This window comes from Anolis sagrei, chromosome 2 (assembly GCF_037176765.1).
Source record: "Anolis sagrei isolate rAnoSag1 chromosome 2, rAnoSag1.mat, whole genome shotgun sequence".
In the NCBI taxonomy this organism is placed as follows: domain Eukaryota; kingdom Metazoa; phylum Chordata; class Lepidosauria; order Squamata; family Dactyloidae; genus Anolis; species Anolis sagrei.
In genome coordinates this window covers 187,702,701-187,728,528 of record NC_090022.1, presented here as the reverse complement: position 1 = coordinate 187,728,528, position 25,828 = coordinate 187,702,701, and the positions used below count along the sequence as shown (strand labels likewise).

Sequence of the window (25,828 nt, the reverse complement as noted above, 5' to 3'; positions counted from 1 at the left end):
CATGAGCTACTCAAAGCTAGATCAGGACAAATGGCTTTACCATCTGAAGGGGAAACTTATTTTGCTCTTGTATCACCTGCTCCATGCTAAGCTGGTAGGTATAATGTCAGTCTTTGATGTTCCACAATAGTGGTACTGAGCTTCAAGTGAGAGCAGCATCACCTTGTCTGCTAAACCTGAGAAAACAACATGAATGTAAAACTCCTCCCTTAAGTACAGAGATGGTGGCTTCGGTTCCCAATTCAGGTCTTGTCTCATCAGCTCCTAAACACTAAGTCCCAAGCCCATTCTACACTGCCATATAATCCAGATGATCAATTCAGATAATCCACATTATCTGCTTTGAACTGGATTATAGGAGTCTATACTGCCATATAATCCAGTTCAAAACAGATAATCTGGATTTCATATGGCAGTGTAAAAGGCCCAGATATGCATTGTTTCAATATTTGCTTTCCCTTCTTGTTTAGGTCCGGTTCTTGATGAAAAGCTATTCCTTCCTGCGGGAAACTGTGCCTCCAATCCTTCAGGCCAGGTCACATGACGGTGAGCTTTATTTGGAGACAATCTGGGGTTATTAGGAAGGAAAGAATCCCATCTGGTTTCCAGTTCTTATAGTTCCTTCTTTACTCTTGGTATGCCAGCTGACATGAGAACAGGGCTCTTGTATCCATGATTGTTGAGAAGAAGAAGGAATTTCTATAAGAGGTGCTTTATGATAGTTTTCCAAGTCTTGTTTTAGGATATGACTTTTCTCAGCATGCCATACAAACCCATGTCTATTTCTTCCTCAGTGGTCTCAGATGCCCTTTTTTTCCTGTCCCCTTTCAGGGAAGATGCAGCTGCCTCAATTCTCTACTTATCTGTATTTTCTCTTCTGCCCTACTTTGATCTACAGGGAGAACTATCCAAGGTGAGTCCTTTCCTCACACATCTTTAGTCTCGGATGGCTTCTTACATCCACGATTCCAGCTCAATGACCAGAAAAGGGAATTTGGGGAACATGTATCCTCAGAATGCAGAGTTTACTGTTTCTGAACCTGGCACACTGCAGAGGTTGGACTATGGTTCTCATACAGAATGCCAGCCCTTCAATAGTCTTGCCATAAAATTCTTGAAATACATTGAAAAAAATCATAATCTAATACCTCCTATTCTCCTTATGCTATTCATAGGACATCCTGTGTTCGATGGAGGTATGTCATCGGAAACTTTGCTAAGGTGAGAGACACCAAACATCTAAATTGTACATTTGGCTAAAAGTACATGGCCAAAAGTACAATGTGTTACTAGCCATTAAAAGTTTCCACAATGTCTTAGCTGAAAGGGATGTCATATGAGATGCATTGTATGAAATTAAAGCGATTACAGGATCCAGCTACATCGAGCCCAGCTGGAATTTTTTTAAGGTCTCTGTTGAACTTGGCTTCATTTTCATGCTAATCTTAAATGCATCCACACACTAAGATGGAGCTTTCTCCTTTTTCATGCAGTTCCTGATCTGCCTGTTTTATGGATTCATGCTCTTCAAGTGCATCTCAATTCCTCTCAGCAGCAACATTAATAAGCAGCCCCTCACCTTCCGAAGTTTTGTGCTGCTGGTCTTTATTGCAACATTGGGAGGTACGTAGGCAGAACAGTGACGTTGTTTGTATGATGAAGATGAGCCAAAGTAATTAATCGAAAACAAGTCAGGGATGTAGCATTTTTCAGATGGAAGCTTATTCGCCTTGGCACAACCACAACCACCATCCCTATCGTAATTTTTCTGCTCCCACCAACATTGTCCCTCTCAAAATCTCATCTGCATGTCCTGCCAGACTAGGTAAGCCACATTTTTGTATAAACCAACTAACCCTTCAGAATATCATGTTGATTGCTAGTTTTTCCAAAATATGCTGCGTTTCTTTCATTATTAGACTCCTTCCCCATGCCGCCTCCTCTGTAAAAGAAACCTCTTAAAATAGGATGCATCCTAGAATTTTAGGTACTTCGCAATTGTAAAGCTAAAATTTTAAAGCATAAAATGAGAATTTCTAATAAATATCATTACAAAACGTATTCTGGTGCAACGCTGGGTACATAAACTAGGTCCTAGGAAATGATTGTGACACTCATGAACTCAGAGCAGCATAAATTATTTGATTACCCTCATAGTCTATATACTTACCATCTGCAATGCAGCATCTTCTTGACAGGACATCTGGATTGAACTCTGAAGTGAATTGTATTTGGCGTTTAGTTAATGACACTTCTGTTTGACCTGAAGCAAAGTATGAACTATCTACATGCAAGAATGAATTGTACACTTCTGAGCTTTGAATTCAGTGCAAAAAACTCTATAAGAATGACCTTACCATCTGTCAGGGGTGATTTGAATGTAATATTCCTGCTTCCTGGCAGGGGGTTGGACTGGATGGCCCATGAGGTCTCTTCCAACTCTTTGATTCTATGATTCTATGACCTAAAACGATATGTAATGAAAAGTACTTGTTGGCTTGTGCAATCAATAGTATCTTAAAATTGAAGAAATGTGCTATCATAGGGCCTTTCCACACAGCCATGTAACCCAGAATATCAAGTCAGAAAATCCCATAATATCTGCTTTGAACTGGGTTATTTGAGTCCACGCTGCCAAATAATCCAGTTCAATGTGGATTTTATATACCTGTGTGGAAGGGGCCGGAGTGTAATCAGACCATCTTCAGATTATCCAGTATTATTTATCAAGCTATGACAAATGCTCCAGCCCCAAATGTCTCCTATTTATTTACATATCTTTAAGTTGATGCAACTGAGGTGACTAATGTTTTCTGTCCCCACAGCATTATATTTGATAATCCTGCTGTGCTATGCCTTTTTCCACTGTTGGCTTAATGCCTTTGCTGAAATGATGCACTTTGCTGACCGTACCTTCTACAAGGTAATTTTAGGGTTTTGGTGGGGGTCCAGGGAAAGGGCTGGACTGTTTTATGTTCTGTTCCATCTGTATATGCCTCATGGATTATTTGGGTCATATAAATGCTGACATTTGCATTTTGCATAGAAATTGCTCCCAAATAAAATGGCTGGGGACTTCTGATGCAGCAACATAGTAGCTGGTCGGACTTCCTGAGTGCTCCCAGAGAATCAGCCCCACAGTGACTGGGTAGAGCACTCGGCTCCCTCCCCATTTGTGAATCAAGGCAGAAGGGGACAGCACCATGTAGCAGTACAGAAGGGGTTCGCTCCTCAAGAGCAAACCTCTGGGTTACCCAGGCAAGGAGCCCACAGAGTACAGCGGGTTGCTAAGACATGGCCATCCATTGTGCATTTTTAAGGAAAGAAAGAGAAAAGTCAAAAGGCTCAACAAAACGTGAGTTCAAGAAATAATCTTTTTCATTGTGTCAAGACGGCTATTCTGCTATTTTCTACAAATCAATGAAAGAGGAACTACTACCTTACCTCAAAAAAATAATGAATTTGGCACTGAACACAGGTGTTATCCCGGACTCTTGGAAGGAGGCTGAAATTGTGTTGATTAAAAAAGAAAACTTAGACCTGACAGAAAAACAAAATTACAGGCCTATATCCCTATTGAATTCAGATTATAAAATATATGCCACCATATTGGCAAAAAGACTAAAGAGATTCCTAATGGTTTGGATCGGAGAGGAGCAAGTGGGATTCCTGCCAGGTAGAAACACCAAAGATAATTTCAGAACGATAATAAATACCATCGAATATTATGATACTAATACACAAAAGGAATTGGCTCTGCTTTCTCTGGACGCTGAGAAAGCATTTGACAACCTAAGCTGGAAGTTCATGAAACTCCTACTAGACAAAATAGATATAGGATATTCGTTTAAGAATGCTATAAATGCCATCTATTCAAACCAGACGGCTAGATTACTAATTAATGACCAATCTACAGGGAAAATAGTGATCACGAAAGGAACTAGGCAGGGGTGTCCCCTCTCCCCTCTGCTGTTTATTATGGCATTGGAGACCTTATTAAAATTGATCAGAGAGGATAAAGAGGTCATAGGAATGAAAATTGCCAAACAAGAATTCAAGACAAGGGTGTACGCTGATGATGTCATCTGCATTATTGAAGATCCCACAAAAATATACAAAAGTGGTTAGATAAAATAGAGGAATATGGCAAAGTCGCGGGGTTTAAGATAAATAAAAACAAGACCACGATTCTTACCAAAAATATATCTAGAGCAAAACAAGAAGTACTAAAAAATAAGACTGGATTTAAAGTAAGCCCAAAAATTAAATATCTAGGGATTTGGCTAACAGCCAAAAATGCCCAACTATTGAAAAATAATTACAAAACGACCTGGAAGAATGTGAAAAAAGACCTAATGAATTGGAAATTCCTGAAACTCTCCCTCCTTGGAAAGACTGCACTAATCAAAATGAATATCTTGCCAACACTGCTGTACCTGTTTCAGAACTTACCCATCATAAGGAATGCCAAAATTTTCGACCAATGGAACAGAGGGATGGAAAGAGGCCAAGAATAAAACATCGGATAATGATAGATAAAAAAGAAAGAGGAGGCTTCGGTCTCCCAAGTCTTAGAACATATGCTGAGGCCTGTGCATTAGCTTGGGTCAAAGATTGGTCCACTCTAAAAAATGAAAAAATGCTGACGTTAGAGGGTTCAACCTGAGAGTCGGGTGGCATTCGTACATGTGGTACGGCAGGACAAAACTGGAGGGTAACTTTGGTAACCATTTCATTAGGTCCACTTTGATTAAAGTATGGGACAAATATAAAAAATACTTTTATGTCAGGACTCCCCTGTGGTTGTCGCCGATAGAGGCAAAGCAGAGAAAATTGCTGGGTTGGCAGCGGTGGCCAACCTACAAAGACCTGCTGGAGAAAAACAACAACAACAACTCCTGGAAATTAAAACCTCAGGAGGAATTGATCCAGAAATTTGAAAATCTAACATGGCTACAGTACTACCAACTAAGAGAAATATTCAAACAAGACGAAAAGATTGGATTTGAAGAAAAAGAGACAACATGGGACAAATTGATGAAAATTGAAAAGAAAACCATTACAAAGCTATATAACCAACTGTTGATGTGGGAAACAGAGAGAGAAGAAATCAAAAACTGTATGGTGCTCTGGGCAAAAAACATAGGGAGAAAGATCAAAATCCATGAATGGCAGCAAATTTGGAGAAAAAAGCTAAAATATACATACTTGACAGCCCTTAAGGAGAACTGGCTGAAGACCTTTCATAGATGTTATATAACACCTCAGAATTTGAGCCTGATGTACAAAAAATACCAAAACACATGCTGGAAATGCAAAAAGCAAATAGGTACTTATTACCACATGTGGTGGTCATGTCCCGAGGTGAATAAATACTGGCAAGACATACAAGGAGAGGCTCAAAAAATATTAAAGAAAAAGATCCCACGAAATTCGGGGTATTTCTTATTAGGGCTGACAGACGACAACCTAAAACTGAACAGAAATTAGGACATCCTGCTCACATATATCTCCACCGCTGCACGGATAACTTTGGCAAGACACTGGAAGGATGGGCATATCCCAAAAATCGAAGAATGGTTAGATAAATTACTGGAAATAAGAGACATGGATAAGTTAATGTTCTTCCTGAGAAATTGCTCAGGAAGACCAGTAAAGCAGATGGACTGGACTGATTTTGAGGAATATGAAAAAAGCAAATTTGAATGCTAAAATGATTAAGACTGGAAAAAGTGAGACAAAATTAGTTCTGTAATGGTCATGGATGGGTGAAAACTAAATCAGGAAATCCCCATGAGGATCTCCTGGAAATATTGGAAGATCAACTGCTAGGAAACTAAATGGAAGTCATATGTTTTTAATGTGTGAAGATATATATGTTGTTTAGAATATGTAATAGAGTGCCTTATACTTAATACATGCAAGTATGGGGGCACATGTGGTGTGCTTGTATGCGTATGTATATGTATGTATATTTATAAGTGTAATGTACCCCTCCCTGCCACCCCTTCCCCTCCCAACCCACGTCCCCACTCATCCCCTTCAATCCTCATGTATCCCCTTCACGTTGTATTTTATTATAAACTCAATAAAGATTACTTATATATAAAAAAAAGACTCCACGAGTCAAACATCCCAAATATGGCAGAATAGTAATAACACCAAAGGGGCAAGCCAGGGGAAAACAAAACTAAAGACTAAAGGAAGTAAGATTAGAAAAGGTCCATAATTAAGAAGACAAAGTGCAAAGGGATTTAAAAAATCGGAATGGTAAGGAGGAGAAATAATTATGAGGAGAGAAGGTGCCATTAAGAGTGGCAATATAGAGGAATGGCTGACCTTGAAACCTCATTGTTTAGTCTACAAAGAGCTCCTTCTTTTTTTTAAAAAAAGGATGATAGAGCTGTGGAAAGAAAGAGGGTAGAAGTATGCCACTGTAACAACAGAGAGGGAGGCAAGGAAGGGCTAGAAAGGAAGGAAGAAGATGGGAAATGGCCTCTTCTCATGTAATACTGCAAGAGACGGGAACATGGAAAGAAACAAAACAATGTGATAGCAGAAATAACACGACAGTAGAAAGAAATGACTTTGGTAGGACACAGATGTGAAGATGAAGTGAGAGGATCAGAAGGAATTTGGTCATCAGACACTACAAAGGATACCACAAAGGAGAAGAGAAAGAAGAAGAAGGAAGAAGGCAGAGGTAAAAGAAAACAGCGAGGACGACATTGAAGAGCTAAAGGAGCTAGCGAAGGAAGAGAAGGAGACTGCTATGTTCTTCGGGGGAAGATTTGCACAGTAGTAAAGTAAAATAAATAATAAATAAATAAAATCAGTAAAAAGAAGAGAGGAAAGCAAGAGGGAAATAAGAAATTTCAAAATAAAATCAACAGATAAATACGTAAATTAAAGAAATGGAACATTTGGAAAGAGAAAAACTGAAGAATTAAGAAAGTTAAACAAATAGAGAACAACAAGTAAAGAATTATTGTCAGAAATGGCAACCCCCAAAGCAAAGCAAGAAGAGAAGAAAATCTACCCTAGAAGAAACTCTATTCCTGAAGAAATATCTATGAAAAACCTTACAAGGTAAATGCAAAAAATGTCAGAAAGGCAAGATGCATATCAAAAATTAACACAGGATCAAATGATGAGCATGAGAAAGGAGATCTCAGAAGAACTGAATATGATAAAAAAAGAGATTCAAGATGATACAGGATCAATAAAGAAAGAACTGAATGCCATTCAACAAGAAAAAAGGATATAAAACAGGACAGACAGAAAATAGAGAAAGTTCAAGGGAAGAATCAAAATCATCTGGCAAGGAAAGAAAACTAGGATAAAATTGATCAATTTAACAGATGAAAAGAAGATGGTGGGGAGGCTATATTATATTATATGAAATTATATTATGAAGCATGCTGTCTAGTGTGGATAGGACAGCTCTCAATAAAATGAAGTCTCTATCACTGGAAGGACTTGATTTAAGAAAGGGCATGGTATGATAAATGGAAAACCGAAAGGAATTTGGCAATCACTTTATACGATCTGTGCTGGGAGAGATATAAAGACAAATTTATTTTAAAAGCCTTCCTCCATTTCTTTTTACTCCACTTCTTCCTCCTCCACTTCTTCTTCCAATTTTTTGTCCTCCACTTCTTCTTCCTCCTCCACTTCTTCCTCCATTTCTTTGTCCTCCTCCACTTCCTCCTCCACTTCTTCCTCCACTTCTTTGCCTTCCACTTGTTTGTCCTCCACTTCTTCCTCCATTTCTTTGTCCTCCACTTCTTCCTCCACTTCTTCCTCCTCTAATTCTTCCTCCTCCACTTCTTCCTCCATTTCATTGTTCTCCACTTCTTTGTCCTCCATTTCTTCCTTCACTTCTTCCACCTTTACTTCTTACTCCTCCACTTCTTTCTCCGGTAGGGTTAGGGGGTTAGGGTTAGGGGGTTAGGAATAGGGGACTAAGGGTTAAGGCTTTTTGTCCTCCACTTCTTCCTCCTCTTCTTTACTCTCCATTTCTTCCTCCACTTCTTTGTCTTCCACTTCTTTGTCCTCCAGTTTGTCCTCCACTTCTTCTTCCATTTCTTTGTCCTCCACTTTTCCACCTCCACTTCTTTGTCCTCCACTTCTTGTCCTCCACTTCTTCCTCCATTTCTTTGTCCTCCACTTCTTCCTCCACTTCTTCCATTTCTTTGTCCTCCACTTTTCCAACTCCACTTCTTCGTCCTCTACTTCTTCCTCAATTTCTTTGTCTTCCACTTCTTCCTCCTCCAATTTTTGTCCTCCACTTCTTCCTCCATGTCTTTGTCCTCCTCCACTTCCTCCTCAACTTCTTCCTCCATTTCTTTCCCTTCCACTTCTTCCTCCATTTCTTTCTCTTCCACTTCTTTGTTCTCCACGTCTTCCACCTCTACTTGTTTGTCCTCCACTTCTTCCTCCACTTCTTCTTCCATTTCTTTTTCCGCCACTTCTTCCTCCATTTCTTTGTCCTCCACTTCTTCCTCCTCCACTTCTTCCTCCAATTTTTTGTCCTCCATTTCTTCTTCCATGTCTTTGTCCTCCTCCCCTTCCTCTACTTCTTCCTCCATTTCTTTGTCTTCCACTTCTTCCTCTATTTCTTTCTCTTCCACTTCTTTGTCCTCCACTTCTTCTTCCATTTCTTTGTCCTCCACTTCTTCCTCCTCCACTTCTTTCTACACTTCTTCATCCTCCACTTTTTCCTCCATATCTTTCTCCTCCACTTCTTTGCCCTCCATTTCTTCCTCCTCCACTTCTTCCTCCACTTCTTCGTCCTCCACTTCTTCCTACAACTTTTCCTCCTCCATTTCTTCCTTCTCGTCTTCCTCCTCCGCTTCTGTTTCTTTGTCCTCCACCTCTTTGCCCTCCACTTCTTCCTCCATTTCTTTGTTTTCCATTTCTTTGTCCTCCACTTCTTCCTCCACTTCTTTGCCCTCTATTTCTTACTCCTCCACTTCTTCCCCCATTTCTTTGTCCTCTTCCATTTCCTCCTCCACTTCTTCCTCCACTTCTTTGCTCTACATTTCTTCCTCCATTTCTTTGTACTCCACTTCTTCCTGCTCCAATTCTTCCTCCATTTCTTTATCCTCCACTTCTTTGTCCTCAATTTTTTCCACCACTTCTTCTGCCTCTATTTCTTCCTCATCCAATTCTTCCTCCATTTCTTTGTCTTCCACTTCCTTGTCCTCCACTTCTTCCTCCACTTCTTCCACTTCTATTTCTTCCTCATCCATTTCTTCCTCCATTTCTTTGTCCTCCACTTCTTCCTCCAATTCTTCCACCACTACTTCTTACTCCTCCACTTCTTTCTCCAGTAGGGTTAGGGGGTTAGGATTAGGGGGTTAGGGGTTAAGAGGTTTGTGTCCTCCACTTCTTTATCCTCCACTTCTTCCTCCATTTCTTTGTCTTCCACTTCTTTGACTTCCACTTCTTTGCCCTCCATTTCTTCCTCCACTTCTTTGTCTTCCACTTCTTTGTCCTCCACTTTGCCTCCTCCACTTCTTCCTCCACTTCTTCGTCCTCCACTTCTTCTTCCATATTTTTGTCCTCCACTTTTTTGTCCTCCACTACTTTGCCCTACACTTCATCCTCCATTTCTATGCCCTCCACTTCTTCCGCCTCCTTTTCATCCTCCATTTCTTTGTCCTCCTCTTTCTCCTCCACTTCTTTCTCCATTTCTTTGCCCTCCACCTCTTTGCCCTCCACTTCTTCCTCCTCCTTTTCATCCTCCACTTCTTCCTCCACTTCTTCCTCCATTTCGTTGCCCCCCTCTTCCTCCACCACTTTTCCTCTATCTTTTTGTCCTCCATTTCTTTGTCTTCCACTTCTTTATCCTCCACTACTTCCTCCAGGTCTTCTTACATTTCTTTGTCCTCCACTTCTTCTTCCACCTCTACTTCTTACTCCTCCACTTCTTTCTCCAGTAGGGTTAGCGGTTTAGGGTTAGGAGGATAGGGTTATGGTTAGGGGGTTAGGGTTAGGGGGTTAGGATTAGGGCATTAAGAGTTAAGGGGTTTTTGGGTCAGGGTCGGGGTCAGGGTTAGGGTTAGGATTTGCTGATTGGGTATCTCCCAATAAGCTATTTATTCTAGGTCTTTCAATTGTGTCAGCACTAGCCCTGTCCTGATTATTGTCCCACATTTTTCAGTCTCAGAATTGAATGCTGTATAGAGTATACACTGATCAACTACAGCAGAATTTATGACTTTCAAGTGAGTTTGTTTTTTTAATATGCTGTTTCAGGCTTATTGCATGCTGCAGTGCACACTGGGAGTGTATGTTTTGCAGACACCCCGACCTGTAGAAAGGGTTTGAACTGCACTATAATGCCTGTGTAGAACCACCCAAAGATTTCTTCTAATATATCGTGTTTGATTCAATAAAAGGCACTACTGAATGTAATGTGCACCTCAATGACAAAAAAAGTATTTGCTATCAAATGTAATGCAAGGTGGTGGTGGTCACCAAAGTGCTGATGGGAAGCCACACCTTTCCATCAGGCTTGGTGGAATACAGATACAGAAAGGCTGGTGGAATCCGCACCCCTCCATCTGGCCTTTCCAACAGCATTTTCACCACTACCTCTCTCTCCTTTGCCCCCAGCTGGGATCTCTTGCTCAGGCAGGTTTAGTTGGACAATTCTAATTTGCCATTGAATCTAATGTGCATCTTAATTTTAGAGTCTTTTATTTCCCACCTGCTCAGGACTGGTGGAACGCCGCATCTTTCTCTGCATTCATGCGGAACTGGAATGTAGTAGTACATGATTGGCTGTACTATTATATCTATCAGGACCTTCTGTGGGTAAGTAAGTCTTGGTAAAAATATTATAGGATTAAAGATTTATATAATATGAATGACCACCTTATTCCCATGAACAGAATAATAGACAAAATAAGGAATAAAAATTGGATTAAGATACTTTGTTGTTCAATCGCTTATGACACTTTGTGACCTCATGGACCAGCGCATGCCAGAGGTTCCTGTTGGCCGTGGCCACCCCCAACTCCTTCAAAGTCAAGCCAGTTACTTCAAGGATACCATCCATTCATCTTGCCCTTGGTCGACCCCTCTTCCTTATTCCTTCCATTTCCCCCAGCATCATTGTCTTCTTCCAGCTTTCCTGTCTTCTTATTATGTTACCAAAGTACTTCATCTTTGCCTCTAATATCCTTCCTTCCAGTGAGCAGTCGGGCATTACTTCCTAGAGTGTGGACTGGTTGGATCTTCTCATGGTCCAAGGCACCCTCTGAATTTTCCTCCAGCACCACAGTTCAAAAGCATCTATCTTCCTTCACTCAGTCTTTCTTATGGTCCAGCTCTCACATCCATAGGTTACTATGGGGAATAACATGGCTTTAACTATGCACATCTTCATTGCTAGTCTTCACTATTTTATCAAGTTTGGTCATTGCTCTTCTCTCAAGAAGTAAACATCTTCTGATTTCCTGGCTGTAGTCAGGAATATACTAGGGTTATATAATAAATTGAAACAAGGAAAATATGAAAAATGTATAGGTGGGTAGAGTATGATGGAAGACAATCAGAAAGGCACAGAATTCAGAGAAAGAGCTAGTTAATGTTCAAAGGAATGATCAAAGATGAGGAATATATTATAAGAACATTATAAAATAAATGGTAAAAAGAGGGAGTTCTTACAAGACAAATAATAGAGGACTTAAAAATCAAAATAGAGAACTACAAAGAAATGGAAAGGAAATTTATTTGGAAATGTTATCGAACCACAGCACAACTATCAAATATGATTTGTGTTAAACGTTCAACGTGTTGGCACTATGGATTAAGCAAAAGATGGTATAGTCACATATGGTGGGAATGTCCAAAGGCAAAAACATTTTGGAAACAAATAACAAAAAATGGAGAAATTATTTCAAATGTCACTTCAAGTAAAAATGGAGCTGATATTAATGGGAATTTTAGGAAACAATAAGATCAATAAAAAAAATCAAGATTTATTCAGAGCAATTATTTTTGCAGGAAAGGACATAATAGCTTTGGGTTGGAAAAATTTAAAAAAGGAATATGATAAATTGGAATAATAACTTGTTTGATCGGGTCCAATCAAATATTATAGCAAGTGTAATCTGTGAGGTTAAAAAGGAAAATTAAATGAGAAAAATTAAAGAGAATTGGTTGATATATACTGAATGGGTAAAAAGTCAATGTAAATATTGTATAAAGATGTGAAAAGCTGAGCTCATGGATGAAGTTAAAGTTCTAATGGAAATTGTAATATGGGTATGGGGTGGAGCAGGCCCGTAGCCAGGATTTTGATTCGGGGGGGGGGGGGGGCTGAGTCTGAGTGAAAGAGGGTCTAGCCTAGCAAACCTTTTGTATCGTTACCCCAATACCCCCATGCATATGGGATATATTGAACATGGTGATCAGATCATGATATGAATAAACAACAGTTTAAATAATGCACCAGTAAGGCCTTCTCATGGACCACAATGAGAATTCCGGGGGGGGGGGGGGCTGAAGCCCCTCGAGCAACCCCCCCCCCCCCCCCGGTTACATCCCTGGGGTGGAGGGAGGGAAAAGGGTAAGTCTTGGTAAAACGGATTTGAAGGAAGTCCAGTTCATTGAGTGAATAGAGAGGACAGAGACAGACAGGCAAATACAGCAGGGATGGGAAAACCATGTCTGTCTACATTTTTGGCCTGATTTTTTTTTAACTTAAAGACCCACCACCCAATATAATTAGTCCAATGATCAGGGAAGGTGGCATAACGACATCTGCATCCAACAGCATTTGGCAGATCAGTTATTCAAGCCCGGCAATCCATTTCCAACCTGGAAGAACATTTCACTTTCTTTCATCAAATGCTCAGATGCTTTCTATATGATTCCACCATGTGGCTCACCTGTGCTTCTTGCCTTCCAGGTATTCAAATCAAAGGCCCGGCCTGTGGCTGTGTTGTCCACCTTCATTGTTTCAGGTGCTTTTCATGAATATATCTTCATGATGAGTCTTGGCTTCTTCCACCCGCTTCTTTTCATATTCTGGCTTATTTCAGTCTTAGCAGGTCAGTACTGCCTTAAACGACCCATGAGAGCAGAAATAATCTTAATATTGAATGTATTTTGGTTTGAAAATCCATGCCTGCAAATATATAAGATATAAGTAGAGGTTTCTAAAGGACTACCATAAAAAAAAATTAATCACTATTTAATCACTATAAATCCAGTCATAACTAAATGTAAAATGCAGAGGAATAAAGTTGGCTCAGTCACCTTACTTTTTGTGACAGTCCTCACCACCACCACACGTAAAAGTAGAAAAAAAGGAGCCCAAACTGCTTGTTAAGTTGTCATCATCTAGCTCTGAATATTGGCTCTTCTCTCCTGCATTTGCCACTAGATTTATTTATTTATTTGTTTGTTTGTTTGTTTGTTTGTTTCGAACATTTATACCCCATCCTTCTCTACCTCTGAGGGGGGACTCAGGGCAGCTTACAAAGGCAGTAATTCGATGCCAGCAATTAAGATGAAAAAAGAAAAGATAAACAGCAGGAGAGGAGAAAGAAATTATAAAAGGCAGGGGAAAGCCACATTTACCAAGAAAAGTAATAGCAAAGTTTCAGGTTTCGAGAAGATCTCTTCTGGTTCTAAATTGGCTCACTGGTGCAAAATGAGTGTGTGTTTGGGGGGGGGGGGGAACGACGACGAATAGACTACACATCCATAGCACATGTCCAAAAATGGTGGAAATGTCCTTCACAACCCTAAAGTGCATTTGGGGAGCATTAAGGAATAAGCAAAAATATTTTTATTCTCTGGAAAACTTTAGGAACACAAAAATGTTTTTAATGTAATGTATTTTAATGATCTGTTTTAAATATGTCTATCACTGTGATTAGCACTCGAATGAGTGCTTGTTGTGAAACCAGGGGCGGGAGGAGAAGAACAGGATACTAATGTACAAATAATAATAATAATAATAATAATAATAATAATAATAATAATAATAATAGGCTCTGGCATAAACCAGTACAGGTGGTCCCAGTGGTCGTCGGCACACTGGGTGCTGTGCCAAAAGATCTCAGCCGGCATTTGGAAACAATAAACATTGACAAAATCACAATCTGTCAACTGCAAAAGGCTACCTTACTTGGATCTGCATCATTCGAAAATACATCACATAATCCTAGACGCTTGGGAAGTGTTCGACTTGTGATTTTGTGATACGAAATTCAGCATATAGTTCTTGTTTGCTGTGACATACTGTGTTTCAATTCCATAAGCACTTTTATAAGATGTTGCCTATATATCAGAACTACTCTATAGTTCTGACATACACACATACACATATTAAGGTTAAAGCCTGTATGGCTCAAGGAAGATGTTTGGGTACAATGTGTGTGCATGTATCCATATGACAAAACCAGTGGCAGCCTTACTGTAGATGCTTAGTCGTCTTCAAAGGTTTAATACTTCTACTTGCTTTAAAAAAATAGATTTCTTTATTGTCAGTTCTAATGTTACAAGCAAATTAGGCACAACATTCATGTTATATCTCTTATGTCAGGGATAGGGAATATCTATCCAGGTGTTTTGGATTTCCACTCCAATTCAAATGCCCAGTGGTAAAATACTGTGAGAGCTGCAATCTGAAATATACAGAAAGATTTCTCCCTTCCTGCCTTATTGTCCACCTTATTGTCCGCCCTGCTCATCAGTGGGCTTGTATTCCTTGTTGTTTTCCTCATAGGATATGACTTTTCTGAAAACAAATTAAATAAGTTTCATTCTAACTAGTAATGCATAGATCCCATGAAATAGGGAATGTGCTATTCTATGAACATGGGAATAAAGAACTATAAAACAGGGATGGGTCACAAAACCCAGATACCCCTTTTGCACATTATAATCCACTAAGCACAACTAATCTTCCACCAATCTTCTTCACAGATTTATTGGCAATGCCCAACTCAAACATCATATTATGGATTCGTATGCTGTGCAGTGTAGCACTTCAGCTGACCATACAATCCCTAGAATGGTATGCCCGGGTCCACTGTCCAGTCCAGAAGGTGAGCATATTGACTCACAGAGGTACAACACATTTTCTGCTCTTTTCTCTTACAAGCCTATATTATGGCTCAAGTGTTTCCTACTCAGTTAGAGTGAAATTGGTAAATTAACCCACAGTGAAACACTTCTATTGACATACTTTCAGTATGATCTCACAAACAGGACATTTCAGAAATCTCAGTAGATGAGAGAAGAACTTCTAGTAAATGCCAGTGGGAGCTGATGTCTCTTAGGACTGAAAGCAACCAATGTCAGCTTGATGAGTGCTGCTTGAATCCAAAGTACTTGAATGTTGATATGCAGACAACCTGAAAAACCATCAAGACTGTAAAATATTCCGTCTGCAGGTATTCACAAGGATATGATTTTCAGTTCCCTCTGCTTCTTACAATTATAAGGAATGATAAATTAAAACTCAAAAAATCAATTAAAGTATCAACTTAGGAGACAAAGTAACTGCTTCTTCACATGTTAGTTAAAGTGGAAAGCTTTCCTTAAACTCTTCATTGTGATTTTGTATTAAATCAGGTACAAGAGAAATTGGTCTACATATGTAAGTTGTGTACACTTGTTTGGAGCCATTTCCTGAAGATATTGGGTGTTTATATCATTCATGATTGCTGAAAGGGATTGGTGAAAGGGTTAGTAGAAGTATAGCTGTTGCTACATTACTACTATTATTGGTCCATTCGTTCTATTACATTTTATAGAACAATACTTTTAAAAAACATATTCACATCTCACTAATTTTAACAGCACAGGAAATAGAGAATTTTTAAGTATTCTGAAGTATATATGTAAAGGCCTGCTGGAGCTCAATGGTTCATCTGCTACAGCAGGATTTCTCAACCTGGGGGTCAGGATCCCTGGGGGGGGGGGGTTGCCAGTGGGTTTCAGTGGTGTCACTAAATACTATCAGAAAACATATTTCTGATGGTCTTAGGAACCCCTTTGACAGAGAAGGCTGAAGATCTCTCTGCCTGTCCTTCTCTTCCTTTTTGGAAATAGATGGTGAATTCTCCTACCAAAAGCATTCCTCTGCTGTGACTGGCCAGACTCTCAGCCAAGGGGAGAGCTGCTTTTGAGACTCCAAGTGTGAAAGGGAGAGCAGGTGTGCTCGGCACATGATAGCATGGGGCACATGTGTGGGTGAGGGCGAGCGTGTGGGGCTGGAGGGAGGCTCGCACCAGCGAGTCCCTTCAAGCGTGGGGTGGGGTGGTGGGGTTCTGAGTAGGAAGCTTGCCCAATTCTATTGTTGGTGGGGTTCAAGGGGCTCTTTGATTGTAGGTTAACTATAAATCCCAGCAACTACAACTCCCAAATATCAAGATCTCCACTGGTGTTTACATTTGGGCATAATGAGAATTCGTGCCAAGTTTGGTCCAGATCTATCATTGATTGAGTACTCCTAGGGGTGAGAAAAGCGGTATATAAATACTGTAAATATATAAATACTGTAAATAAATTGAGTCCACAATGCTCTCTGGATGTAGGTGAACTACAACTCCAAAACTCAAGGTCAATGCTCACCAGTATTTTCTGTTGGTCATGGGAGTTCTGTGTGCCAAGTTTGGTTCAATTCCATCATTAGTGGAGTTCATAATGCTCTTTGGTTGTAGGTTAACTTTAAAACCGCTCCAAGCCTTCGAGGAGTGGTGGTATATAAAATTGATTAATAAATAAATAAAATAAATAAACCAAGCTCAGCAACTAAACTCCCAAATGACAAAATCAGTCCCCCACCAACCCCACCAGTATTCAAATTTGGGTGTATCATGTATTTTTGCCAAATTTGGTCCAGTGAATGACAATACATCCTACGTATCAGAGATTTACATTACAATTCATAATAGTACCAAAATTACCATGAAATAGCAACAAAAATAATTTTATGTTTGGGGGTCACCGCAACATGCGGAACTGTATTAAGGGGTTGTGGCATTAGGAAGGATGAGAAACACTTTGCTACAGCATCCTGCTTCCCATGGTAACTAAGCAGTTATTTGTTGCTTATGTATCCCAGGAGCAAAATAAGAATCCTAAAGATGCTCTACATTCCTACATGCTACTGAATATAACAGTAATTAGTATTCAGTAGCATGCTGTCTCTATGTGATATTCTGTGTGGCCATCGTATCTTAACAGCAATTGATAACCTGCTCTTTCAAGTTCGGACAGCCCAGCATTGCTTCTGGAGAGGCCCATGGACAAGATATCCATAGTAGTTTTCACCTGGAAAGAAACACAGACCATACAAATTCCCAAATTCTCTCACATTGTCCATAACCTTCTTGGAAGCTGTCGTCTATAACAGTGAAGCCTTCACCTGTTATAGACGACAGGTGAAGTCTTCACTGTTGACTGTGTTGTTGACTGTGGCTCCTACTGCCTTCACCTTTAAAGGCTTTTGGAAAGGGATTCTGGGAGCAGAAGTGCGCAACATCTAGAAAGCACCTTAATGTGAAAATTGTATTTTATGCTCTCCTCTTGGAGTCCAAACGTATGCTTAATTTGTTATCTGCACCCAATTGTAACTCAACTTCCTAGATGTCCATTTGTCTCTTGAATGACCTTTCACTCTCTTGTACTTTTGTTTCTCCTTCTTTCTTTCAGAGTACATTCTGGACAAGAGTGACTCCACGTACTTGGTCCTGTTATTCCTAGGCCATAACAACCCCCAGCTGACTTTTCAAAAAGTTATTCCTCTTCTCTGCTCCATTACTGAAATAAACTTGCAGGCATTTTTCCTTCTGCTATTGGGAAGATCATTTTGTTCCTACTCCTAAGGAATCCCTCAGTATTTCTTCAAAATCTCTGCCATTTTTTTATATTAAGCTGACTAGGAAATGTGATTGGGAGGGGAACGGACTCTACTCCAGGTCATTGGGTAAATCTTCTCCTTCTCCTATGCCATAGTCTCAGTCAGGGAGAGAAGCATACCTGTAATTTATTTTTGAAGGCCATACATGTATTTGCTAATTGTGGAAATGTTGTTCAGTCTAGTTTGCAAGCAAGAAGTGACACCAACCCTTCATTGCTTTAAAGGTCAATACCAACACCTTATACTTTGCCCAGAAACTGAATGGCAGCCAGTGGAGTGACTTTAGTATTGGTGTGATATGTTCACTCCTGGATGTTCCCATAACTAATCTGGCTGCTATATTTTGAACCTACTGAAGTTTCTGAACTTGGTACAAAGGTAGCCCAATGTAAAGTACATTGCAAAAGTCCAACCTAGAGATTACCTGTGCATGCACTACCATCTTAAGGTCCTCCAAATCTAGGAATGGGCATTGCTGGCATATCAGCCGAAGCTGATATGCCATTTACCTGGGCTGATATTTGGAGAGGCAGATCCAGGAGCACTCCTGGGCTGTGAACACAGGCTTTCAGAGGGAGTGTAACCCTCCAGAACTGGTTGATACACCTCCATTCCCAGGTTGGGATTCTTGATGGCAAGCACCTGTTTTGTCTAGATTCAGTTTCAATTTGTTTTTCCTCATCCAGCCCAGTACCTCCTCCAGGCATTTATTGAGAGGAGAAACACTATTCTTAGCTGAAGCAGTTTTGAAAGAATGGTTAAATACATTTGAGTGCTCTCAAAGATTAATTGAAAAGAGGGTTCCTCCCAAGGCTTCTCAAGGGAAAAGGCATGGCTTTTTGACTATATATGAGGGCAACTGAGATTGTACTTTCAGGAGAACCAGCATTTAGCTTAGACAGCAATTCCTGTCTTGTTTTCAAGTTTCTTGTCCCTTGGATTAACATTCATGTGGATATTCTTGTAACTTTTCATGCCTTGGATTCAATGCTCAAGTTTTGTTCCTATATTTTCATGTGTCTTTGGTTTTGTGTTCCTGGAGTCTCTCTACGGAGGTAGAGAACATCGGGATATAAAAGTTTTAAAATAAATAAATAAATAAATACTTTTGGACTCACAGACTCTTGTGGCCTTTGAATCTTGTCATGGTTTTGGACATTCCTGTTTCCTGAACTTGATGTTTGGATTCTTGCTTTCCATGTTTAAGTTACTCTTTTTATGGGCAATATTCTATACTGCTTTTGAACATTTTTTAATTCTTTTGGTTAAGCTATTTTTATTCTTCAATAAAGTGCTTGCTTATACAGAACTCTGGTGTGTAGTATTGGATTTTCCAGCCCTGGTGTGCAACAGTTTGGTTGCTCTCCAATCCAGCATCTTTGAATGCTCTTCAGAATGGACGCAGGTGCAGCAAATCCAGCAGCCCAGCAGAAGATGCAGATTTCCATGGAGTATAAGAGACTGTATCCGTCAACATGACGGAGAGATTTGCAGACTTAAGGCTCACATTACTGTATGCCCACCCATCTTAGCTTTGCCTGCCAGATTTTCGGGTGAGGCGCACGAGGTACAAATTTTCAAAAGACAATGTTTAGTCTACTTGGCAGCTCAGGAAGTGAAATTTCCCAATGAGAATTTAAAAGTCACTCTGATTTTCAGTTTGCTTGATGGCCCTGCGGCTGCATGGGCCACTGCTCTCTTTGACTCTCAAGTGGTCATTCTAAAGTGTGCTCCAGATTTTTTGATCCACATCCAGGTGACTTGAGCCAGTTTTACTACACGGGAAGCAACTGGCTGCAAGTTGTGACACTTGCTCCAGAGAGACCAACCTTTGGCGCAGTACATTTCCAAGTTCAGCGAACTGGCCAAACAGGTATCTTGGAGTGATGAGCCCTTAAGAAGACAGTTCATGGAGGACTTGAACCATGAATTGAAGATGGAACTGTGGAGAGTCGAGCCGCCTGACTTATTCGTGAAACTTATTACCCTGTGTTTCCGGCTGGAGGGAATGATTGTCAACTGGTGAAAGTGGAGTCGGGGAACAGGCCTCGGGATAGGGGCCCATGACCAACCCAGTTCCCCACATGTCTTGGCAGCCCAGCTCTCCCACAGCTCCGGCAGAAGGAGATGAGCCGATGCAGTTGGGGCAGGTATGACCCTGGATCGATGCAGCCGAGAAAGCCCAGCGCCAGTGGTTGAACTTATGCTGGTACTGCGGGGCTGGCAGACATTTTGAACAAGAATGCCCTATCAAGAAACAGCTTGTGGTGTGGATGGCTTCACCAGCAAGTGAAGGGGCGGCAGGGGATGCCAACACTTTGGAGGTCTCCATCCAGCAACCAGTGGGAGAAGGGGTTGACCAAGTGTAGAGAGGCTCGCCAGCTCGGTTTATTTTATTTACTTTATTTCTATACCGCTTTTCTCAACCCTCAGGCGACTCAAAGCGGTGAACAACATCAATACAAAGCATTACGAAACAGTATCAGGCAATTAAAACAATTATAACATAAATCACTAACTTCAGTATAACAATCAATAGCGCCTCAACAGTAAAATCAGAATCCAGTCTCGTCATCCATTATTCCGGTTGATACCCATACCCAAGAGCCTCAGACTGGAGTGCTATTTTTGTTACTGGTCACATTGTGGTCAGCCAAGAAAGGGCCAGTCTTGGTCCATGCCATGTTGGATTCAGGTGCAACTAACAACTTTATTGACAAGGACTATGCTGACTCCATTAGATTACAATATAGAGATTTAAAAGACTCTCGAGTTGTTCAAGCCATAGATGGTCAACCTCTAAAGTCGGGTCCTACCAGTCAATGGACAGCGCCAATGCAGATGTGGTTTCGAGAACATATGGAGGAGATCTCCTTTTTGGTGACCAAGGTTCTCCACTTCCCCGTCATCCTCGGGCTATCCTGGCTGACCCTGCATGACCCCAACATTTCATGGTCTCGAAGGGAATTGCAATTTGCCTCAAAGTTTGGTGGCCCAAATCTGCCAAGCTCAAGAAGTGGAAATTCTTGTTACACTCCCCAAAAAGTATTAAGATTTTTGGGATGTCTTCAACGAAAAGGAAGCAGAAAGACTACCGCTGCATCGGACCTATGACTGTGCCATTGATTTGGAGCCAGGAGTGCTGATACTTCGTGGTCATTTGTACTCTCTCTCAGAACCAGAGCAGGCTGCTCTCCAAGAGTTTTTGGATACAAATCTATGTAAGGGTTTCATCCAGCCTTCCCAGTCTCCAGTGGAGGCTCCAGTGCTGTTCATCAAGAAGAAATCAGGAACAGCCCTAGGGATGCAAGCCAAGTGGTCTCCATAAGGTATTGAACTACAATTCTCATCAATCCTAGTTAGCATAGTCATTAGTGAAATATTCCAGGAACTGTAGGTCCACACTATCTGAAGGTCCATATTCAAAAACCTACTTTAAACTTATGGCAAATGCAAACTTCATCACTACAGTTGCTCAACAAGGGAAGCACAGTGAATGGAAAATATTTTAAGATGTCAGCTAAAATATAACTGGTAAGTGGAGTTCATGGTGTTTGGTAGAACATGTAAGAGCAAGCAGCATTATTAATCACAAAGTGAATAACTAGAAATCACCAACTGCTGATTTTATGTTACTTACGCAATCATAGTTCACATAACACAAAAGGGATAGATTTACACTTGGAATTAGAGGATGGCATTATTTTCCCAGCCATCCACTTTGTTTCTTTGTTTGTTGTGTTCTGAAGATGCAGTGTATTGGATTCAGATTAAATCTTTATTCTTATTTAAATAAATGAGATGTACATTGTTACCTCCTTGTTACATTGGTTTCAATAGAAATGAAATTTAGAATATGTTTTAAAATGAAAACAGGCTGTATCTAACTGAATAATATCCACAACGAAAGATCTCCAAAGAGAAAGAGCCCACCTCGCTCTGAAGCAGTCAATTTAACTGTTAAACAGCTCTTAATTAAAAAGAATAATAAACTGAGAAATAACAGACTGTATTAAACTGAGGATCACAGTCTCACAATAGCTATGTGGAAAAGAAACAATATCACAAGCCCATCAGGGCAAGAGGGAAAAATCTACTCTCTCTAAGTTAGTTGTCAGTGCAAGATATTCACATGTTTTCACACTGTATCTGATAACATCCTGGCAACATTCCAACAACCTCTTATTTGTTTTTCCACTTTCTCTTAGATCAAGGTCCAGAATTCGTTTCAGCTTCTTGGGCACTTTCCAATCACACACCTACAAACAGGATGGCTGACCAATATGCAAAGGCATATGAAGAAAGAGGAAATATTTAATTGAAAGCTTTTTTCTGATCAAGCAACCTTACCTCAGTAAAAGAGTATCTCATACACGAAGACACATTCCTTCAATCATTGCTTGGGAGATATTGGAACATTACAAACAGCCTAATTCACACTCAGCAGAAGTTAAAAGAAAAATAATCCCTAACACATAACAGATATATAAATAACATATCTAACTGAATACTCCTATTCATGATATAGATGGTGTTCTAGGTCTCATATGGTCATAAGAAACTGGAAGTCTGGACCCCTCTTGTCCAATCTGATTGAGCAATTCTTTCTCTTTTATGATCTCTGGTGCTCCTTTGTGATGTGACCCCTACAATAAATGTAACTTAAACCAACATGTCCTTAATCTTTGTTTACCTAAAGGGGAAACTATATCTCCCAGATAAAGGGAGAACCTATTATATTATTGGCTCTCCCACTTTGGGCAATGAAAACACTAGAAAGTAATGATTAAGGGGATAAAGAGCAGTGCTATCCCCTCCTTTATGCAGAGAAAGACAGTCACTCAAAATGGCCTGAAGACATTTTACTGCCTGAAGTCGAAAACAGTTTATTTATTTATTTTATTTAATCCCAAAGGGGACTCAGAGCGGCTTACAATATGGCAATATTCAATGCCACATATACAATCAAATAAAATATGATACATCATATAAATAAATACAGATAAAAACATAATATCGTAAAACTGTTAAAACCATGATACCTATTCCCGAAGTCGTTATTTGTGTTGCTACAGTTATGCCAGATCTATATTGCACTATCCAAACACCTAATCCCATGGACAGGTTTTCACTCTTTTCCTGAAAACCAGGAGGGAGGGGGCCAGTTTGATATCATTAGGGAGGGCGTTCCACAGCCAAGGGATCACAACTAAAAATAACTTTAATCATAACTTTATTTTTATACCTCGCCTCCATCTCCCCAAAGGGACTTGGGGCAGCTTACAATGGGGCCAAGCCCAACAGAACAGTTAACACGTAACATGTTAAAATGCATATCAACAAAATAACAAAAAACAATATAACGAAATAAAACAACAACATTAAACAGTATATAAAACGAACATCAAAACAACGAAATAGCAAAGTTCAATGTCTCATCGTAGGTGGGTGGACTGGTGCCACAACATTAGAGGATAGAGTTAATGATTAAAATGCAAACATCATATAGCAGCAATGAGAATAAGAATGATTTACCATTAAGGATTTTGATATAACAATCGTAAAGTGCTTGAGGACAAGACTTTTGGGTCCTAACTGGGGCTGGCTGTCCAGGGAATCGCCTAGTCAAAAGCACAGCAGAACATCCACATTTTTAAGTCCTTGTGGAAGGTGGGAAGGGAGGGTGCTAGCCTCATCTCCCTGGGGAGGGAGTTCCAGAGCCGGGGGGGGGGGGGGGCACGAGTGAGAAGGCCCTTTCTCTCATCTCCATCAGGTGTCCCTGAGACAGAGGTGGAAGCAAGAGAAAAGCTTCCCCAGAGGATCTTAAAGAACATGTGGGTTTGTAGGGGAAGAAGCAGTTGGGAAGATAGGCAGGTCATGTACTGTTTAGAGCTTTATAGGTAATGACCTGCACCTTGAATTGGGACCAGAAACTTATCCGCAGCCAGTGGAGCTTTTTAAACAGCGGGGTTGACGGCTCCCTATAATGTGCTTCTATTAAAAATCTGGCCACCAATATTTGCATGAACTGCAGTTTCTGGGCCATCTTCAGGGGCAGCCCCACATAGAGTGCATTACAGTAATCCAACCTTGAGGTAACTATGGCATGGACCACCATAGTCAAGTCAGACTTCTCGAGGTACAGTTGCAGCTGATGCACAAGTTTTAACTGTGCTAAAGCCCTCCCAGCCACCGCCGACACCTGGGCATCAGGTGTCAGCGTTGAGTACAGGAGGGCTCCCAGACTGTGGACCTGTGTCTTCAGGAGGAGTGTGACCCCATCAAGCACAGGTTGCCACCCTATACCCCAATCAGCCGAACAACTGATCTGGAGGAACTCTGCCTTGTCAGGATTTAACTTCAGCTTGTTGGTCCTCATCCAGCCCATGACAGCAGCCAGATGCTGGTCCAGAATCCAAGGGGCTTCCTTGGAATGAGGTGGAAATGAGTAGTAGAGTTATGTGTCATCTGCATAGAGATGGCACCGAACTCCAAAACCTCAGATGACCTCGCCCAGTGGTTTCATGTAAATGTTAAAAAGCATGGGAAAAACCATAGAACTTTGCGGGACCCCACAGGTTAAAGGCCAGGGATCTGAGCAGGTGTCCCCCAGCTTCACCAACTTTGCCAAGGAGTGGAACCACTGTAAAGCAGTGCCATCAAAGCCCATTCTGGAGAGTTGCCCCGGAACGATACCCTGATCGATGGTATTGAAAGCCACTGAGATATAAAAGAGAACCAACAAGGACATACTCGCCCTGCGGAGGTCATCCATCAAGGTGATCAAAGCCGTCTCAGTACCATGGCCAGGCCTGTGATGGGTACAGATAATTAGTTTCATCCAAGAATCCCTGGAGCTGGGAAGCAACCACTCGCTCCAGAGTTTTGCACTGAGAAGATGGTAATCTGTCCTCATCTACATTCAAAGGCTGACATGGCTCTCAGCTAGGTCATAGGCTCCATCTATACTGATCATTTAATGCAATCACATTATTCCTTTTGTCTTGTAGGCAAACTGCTTTTGAAGAATTAAATAATTGCAGGGTGCATGTAACCTAACGGTATTCAAATCTGTTTTGTATCACAGGCAAGTAGCTTGCACTATTCCGTAGTGTTTTCAAAGTAACTGAAATAGATTTGAGTGGTGCACATTGCAACTAATTATTTTTGAAACGTAAATTCCCAAGTTTTGTTTCTTACATCAGCTGCGGAGTTAGGCTGGGAAGTACAGAGATCAATAGCACTCAGAAGAAGTCTTACCTTTTCAGAGACATCCATCCCTTTTCTCACACCTTCTTCTATCAGGACCTGGAATGCTTCCTGAAGAAACTGCTCCCCGGACTTTGTCCAAGGCAAGATGTGGCAGAGCATTATTATCTGTACTTTCTAAACAGCTCTCTGCAAATACAGTCGAAAGGAAATGTATTCAAATCATCTAAAGGCAAAGGCAAATCCATACATACATACATACATACACATACGTTGTATATAAAACTCAAAGTGTTTTGTTTTGTTTTGTTGTTTTGTATCACAAAGGTTGCTAGATGACTTGATGGATCTGGATTTGGCACATATAGAACTTAATTATGCAACTTAAAACAATCGAAGGGTTCAGAAAGGGGAGGGTTGATGGAGGATGGTGGTAGTCCAGCCACATCCAGAAAGCCTTCTGAATCCTACCCATGATGGATCTGGATCAAACCAGCTATACCTCCCCTTAATGACCCAACTGGTGGCCTAATCAGACCATCTGTCGGAATTGCCACACATCATCCAGAGACCTGCTCCATTGTCAATTCCAATCCAGCCAGATCTGAGGCAGAGGAAAAATCCAGCCAACCACATCTGGAGCAGTTGGGAGTTGTAGCCTGGCCAGGTCTTGAGCCAATAGAAAATGCAACCCATCACCTATACAATTTTATAAAATGTTCC

General features: G+C 40.7%; 2 protein-coding genes and 1 long non-coding RNA gene across 4 annotated transcripts in view; 1 reads left to right on the top strand and 2 right to left on the bottom strand.

The window, feature by feature from the left end:
• The window catches only part of LOC132765458 (sterol O-acyltransferase 2-like), a 30,843-nt gene extending 11,498 nt beyond the window's left edge, over positions 1-19,345 (top strand). Inside the window, exons 4-12 of one of the 2 annotated variants that reach the window (XM_067464264.1) lie at positions 471-546; positions 832-913; positions 1,176-1,221; positions 1,494-1,623; positions 2,826-2,923; positions 10,726-10,824; positions 12,926-13,067; positions 14,953-15,074; positions 17,689-19,345. In XM_067464264.1, coding sequence (XP_067320365.1) covers positions 471-546; positions 832-913; positions 1,176-1,221; positions 1,494-1,623; positions 2,826-2,923; positions 10,726-10,824; positions 12,926-13,067; positions 14,953-15,074; positions 17,689-17,739 — 846 coding nt within the window. In that variant the 3' untranslated portion in view covers positions 17,740-19,345. The remainder of the gene's footprint in view (positions 1-470; positions 547-831; positions 914-1,175; positions 1,222-1,493; positions 1,624-2,825; positions 2,924-10,725; positions 10,825-12,925; positions 13,068-14,952; positions 15,075-17,688) is intronic. The other variant, XM_067464263.1, reaches the window with a different exon arrangement.
• LOC137096459 (uncharacterized) lies at positions 7,439-10,534 on the bottom strand. The gene is given in 5 exon segments (XM_067465608.1): positions 7,439-7,722; positions 7,786-7,821; positions 8,221-8,271; positions 8,418-8,961; positions 9,043-10,534. Coding segments are annotated over 5 exon segments (972 nt in total). The 5' UTR covers positions 9,267-10,534; the 3' UTR covers positions 7,439-7,605.
• Positions 12,574-25,828, bottom strand: part of LOC137096114 (uncharacterized) — a 21,769-nt gene continuing 8,514 nt past the window's right edge. The window contains exons 2-3 of the long non-coding RNA XR_010909281.1: positions 25,157-25,294; positions 12,574-13,144 (exon numbers count right to left, since the gene is read on the bottom strand). This is a non-coding gene — a long non-coding RNA (uncharacterized lncRNA). The remainder of the gene's footprint in view (positions 13,145-25,156; positions 25,295-25,828) is intronic.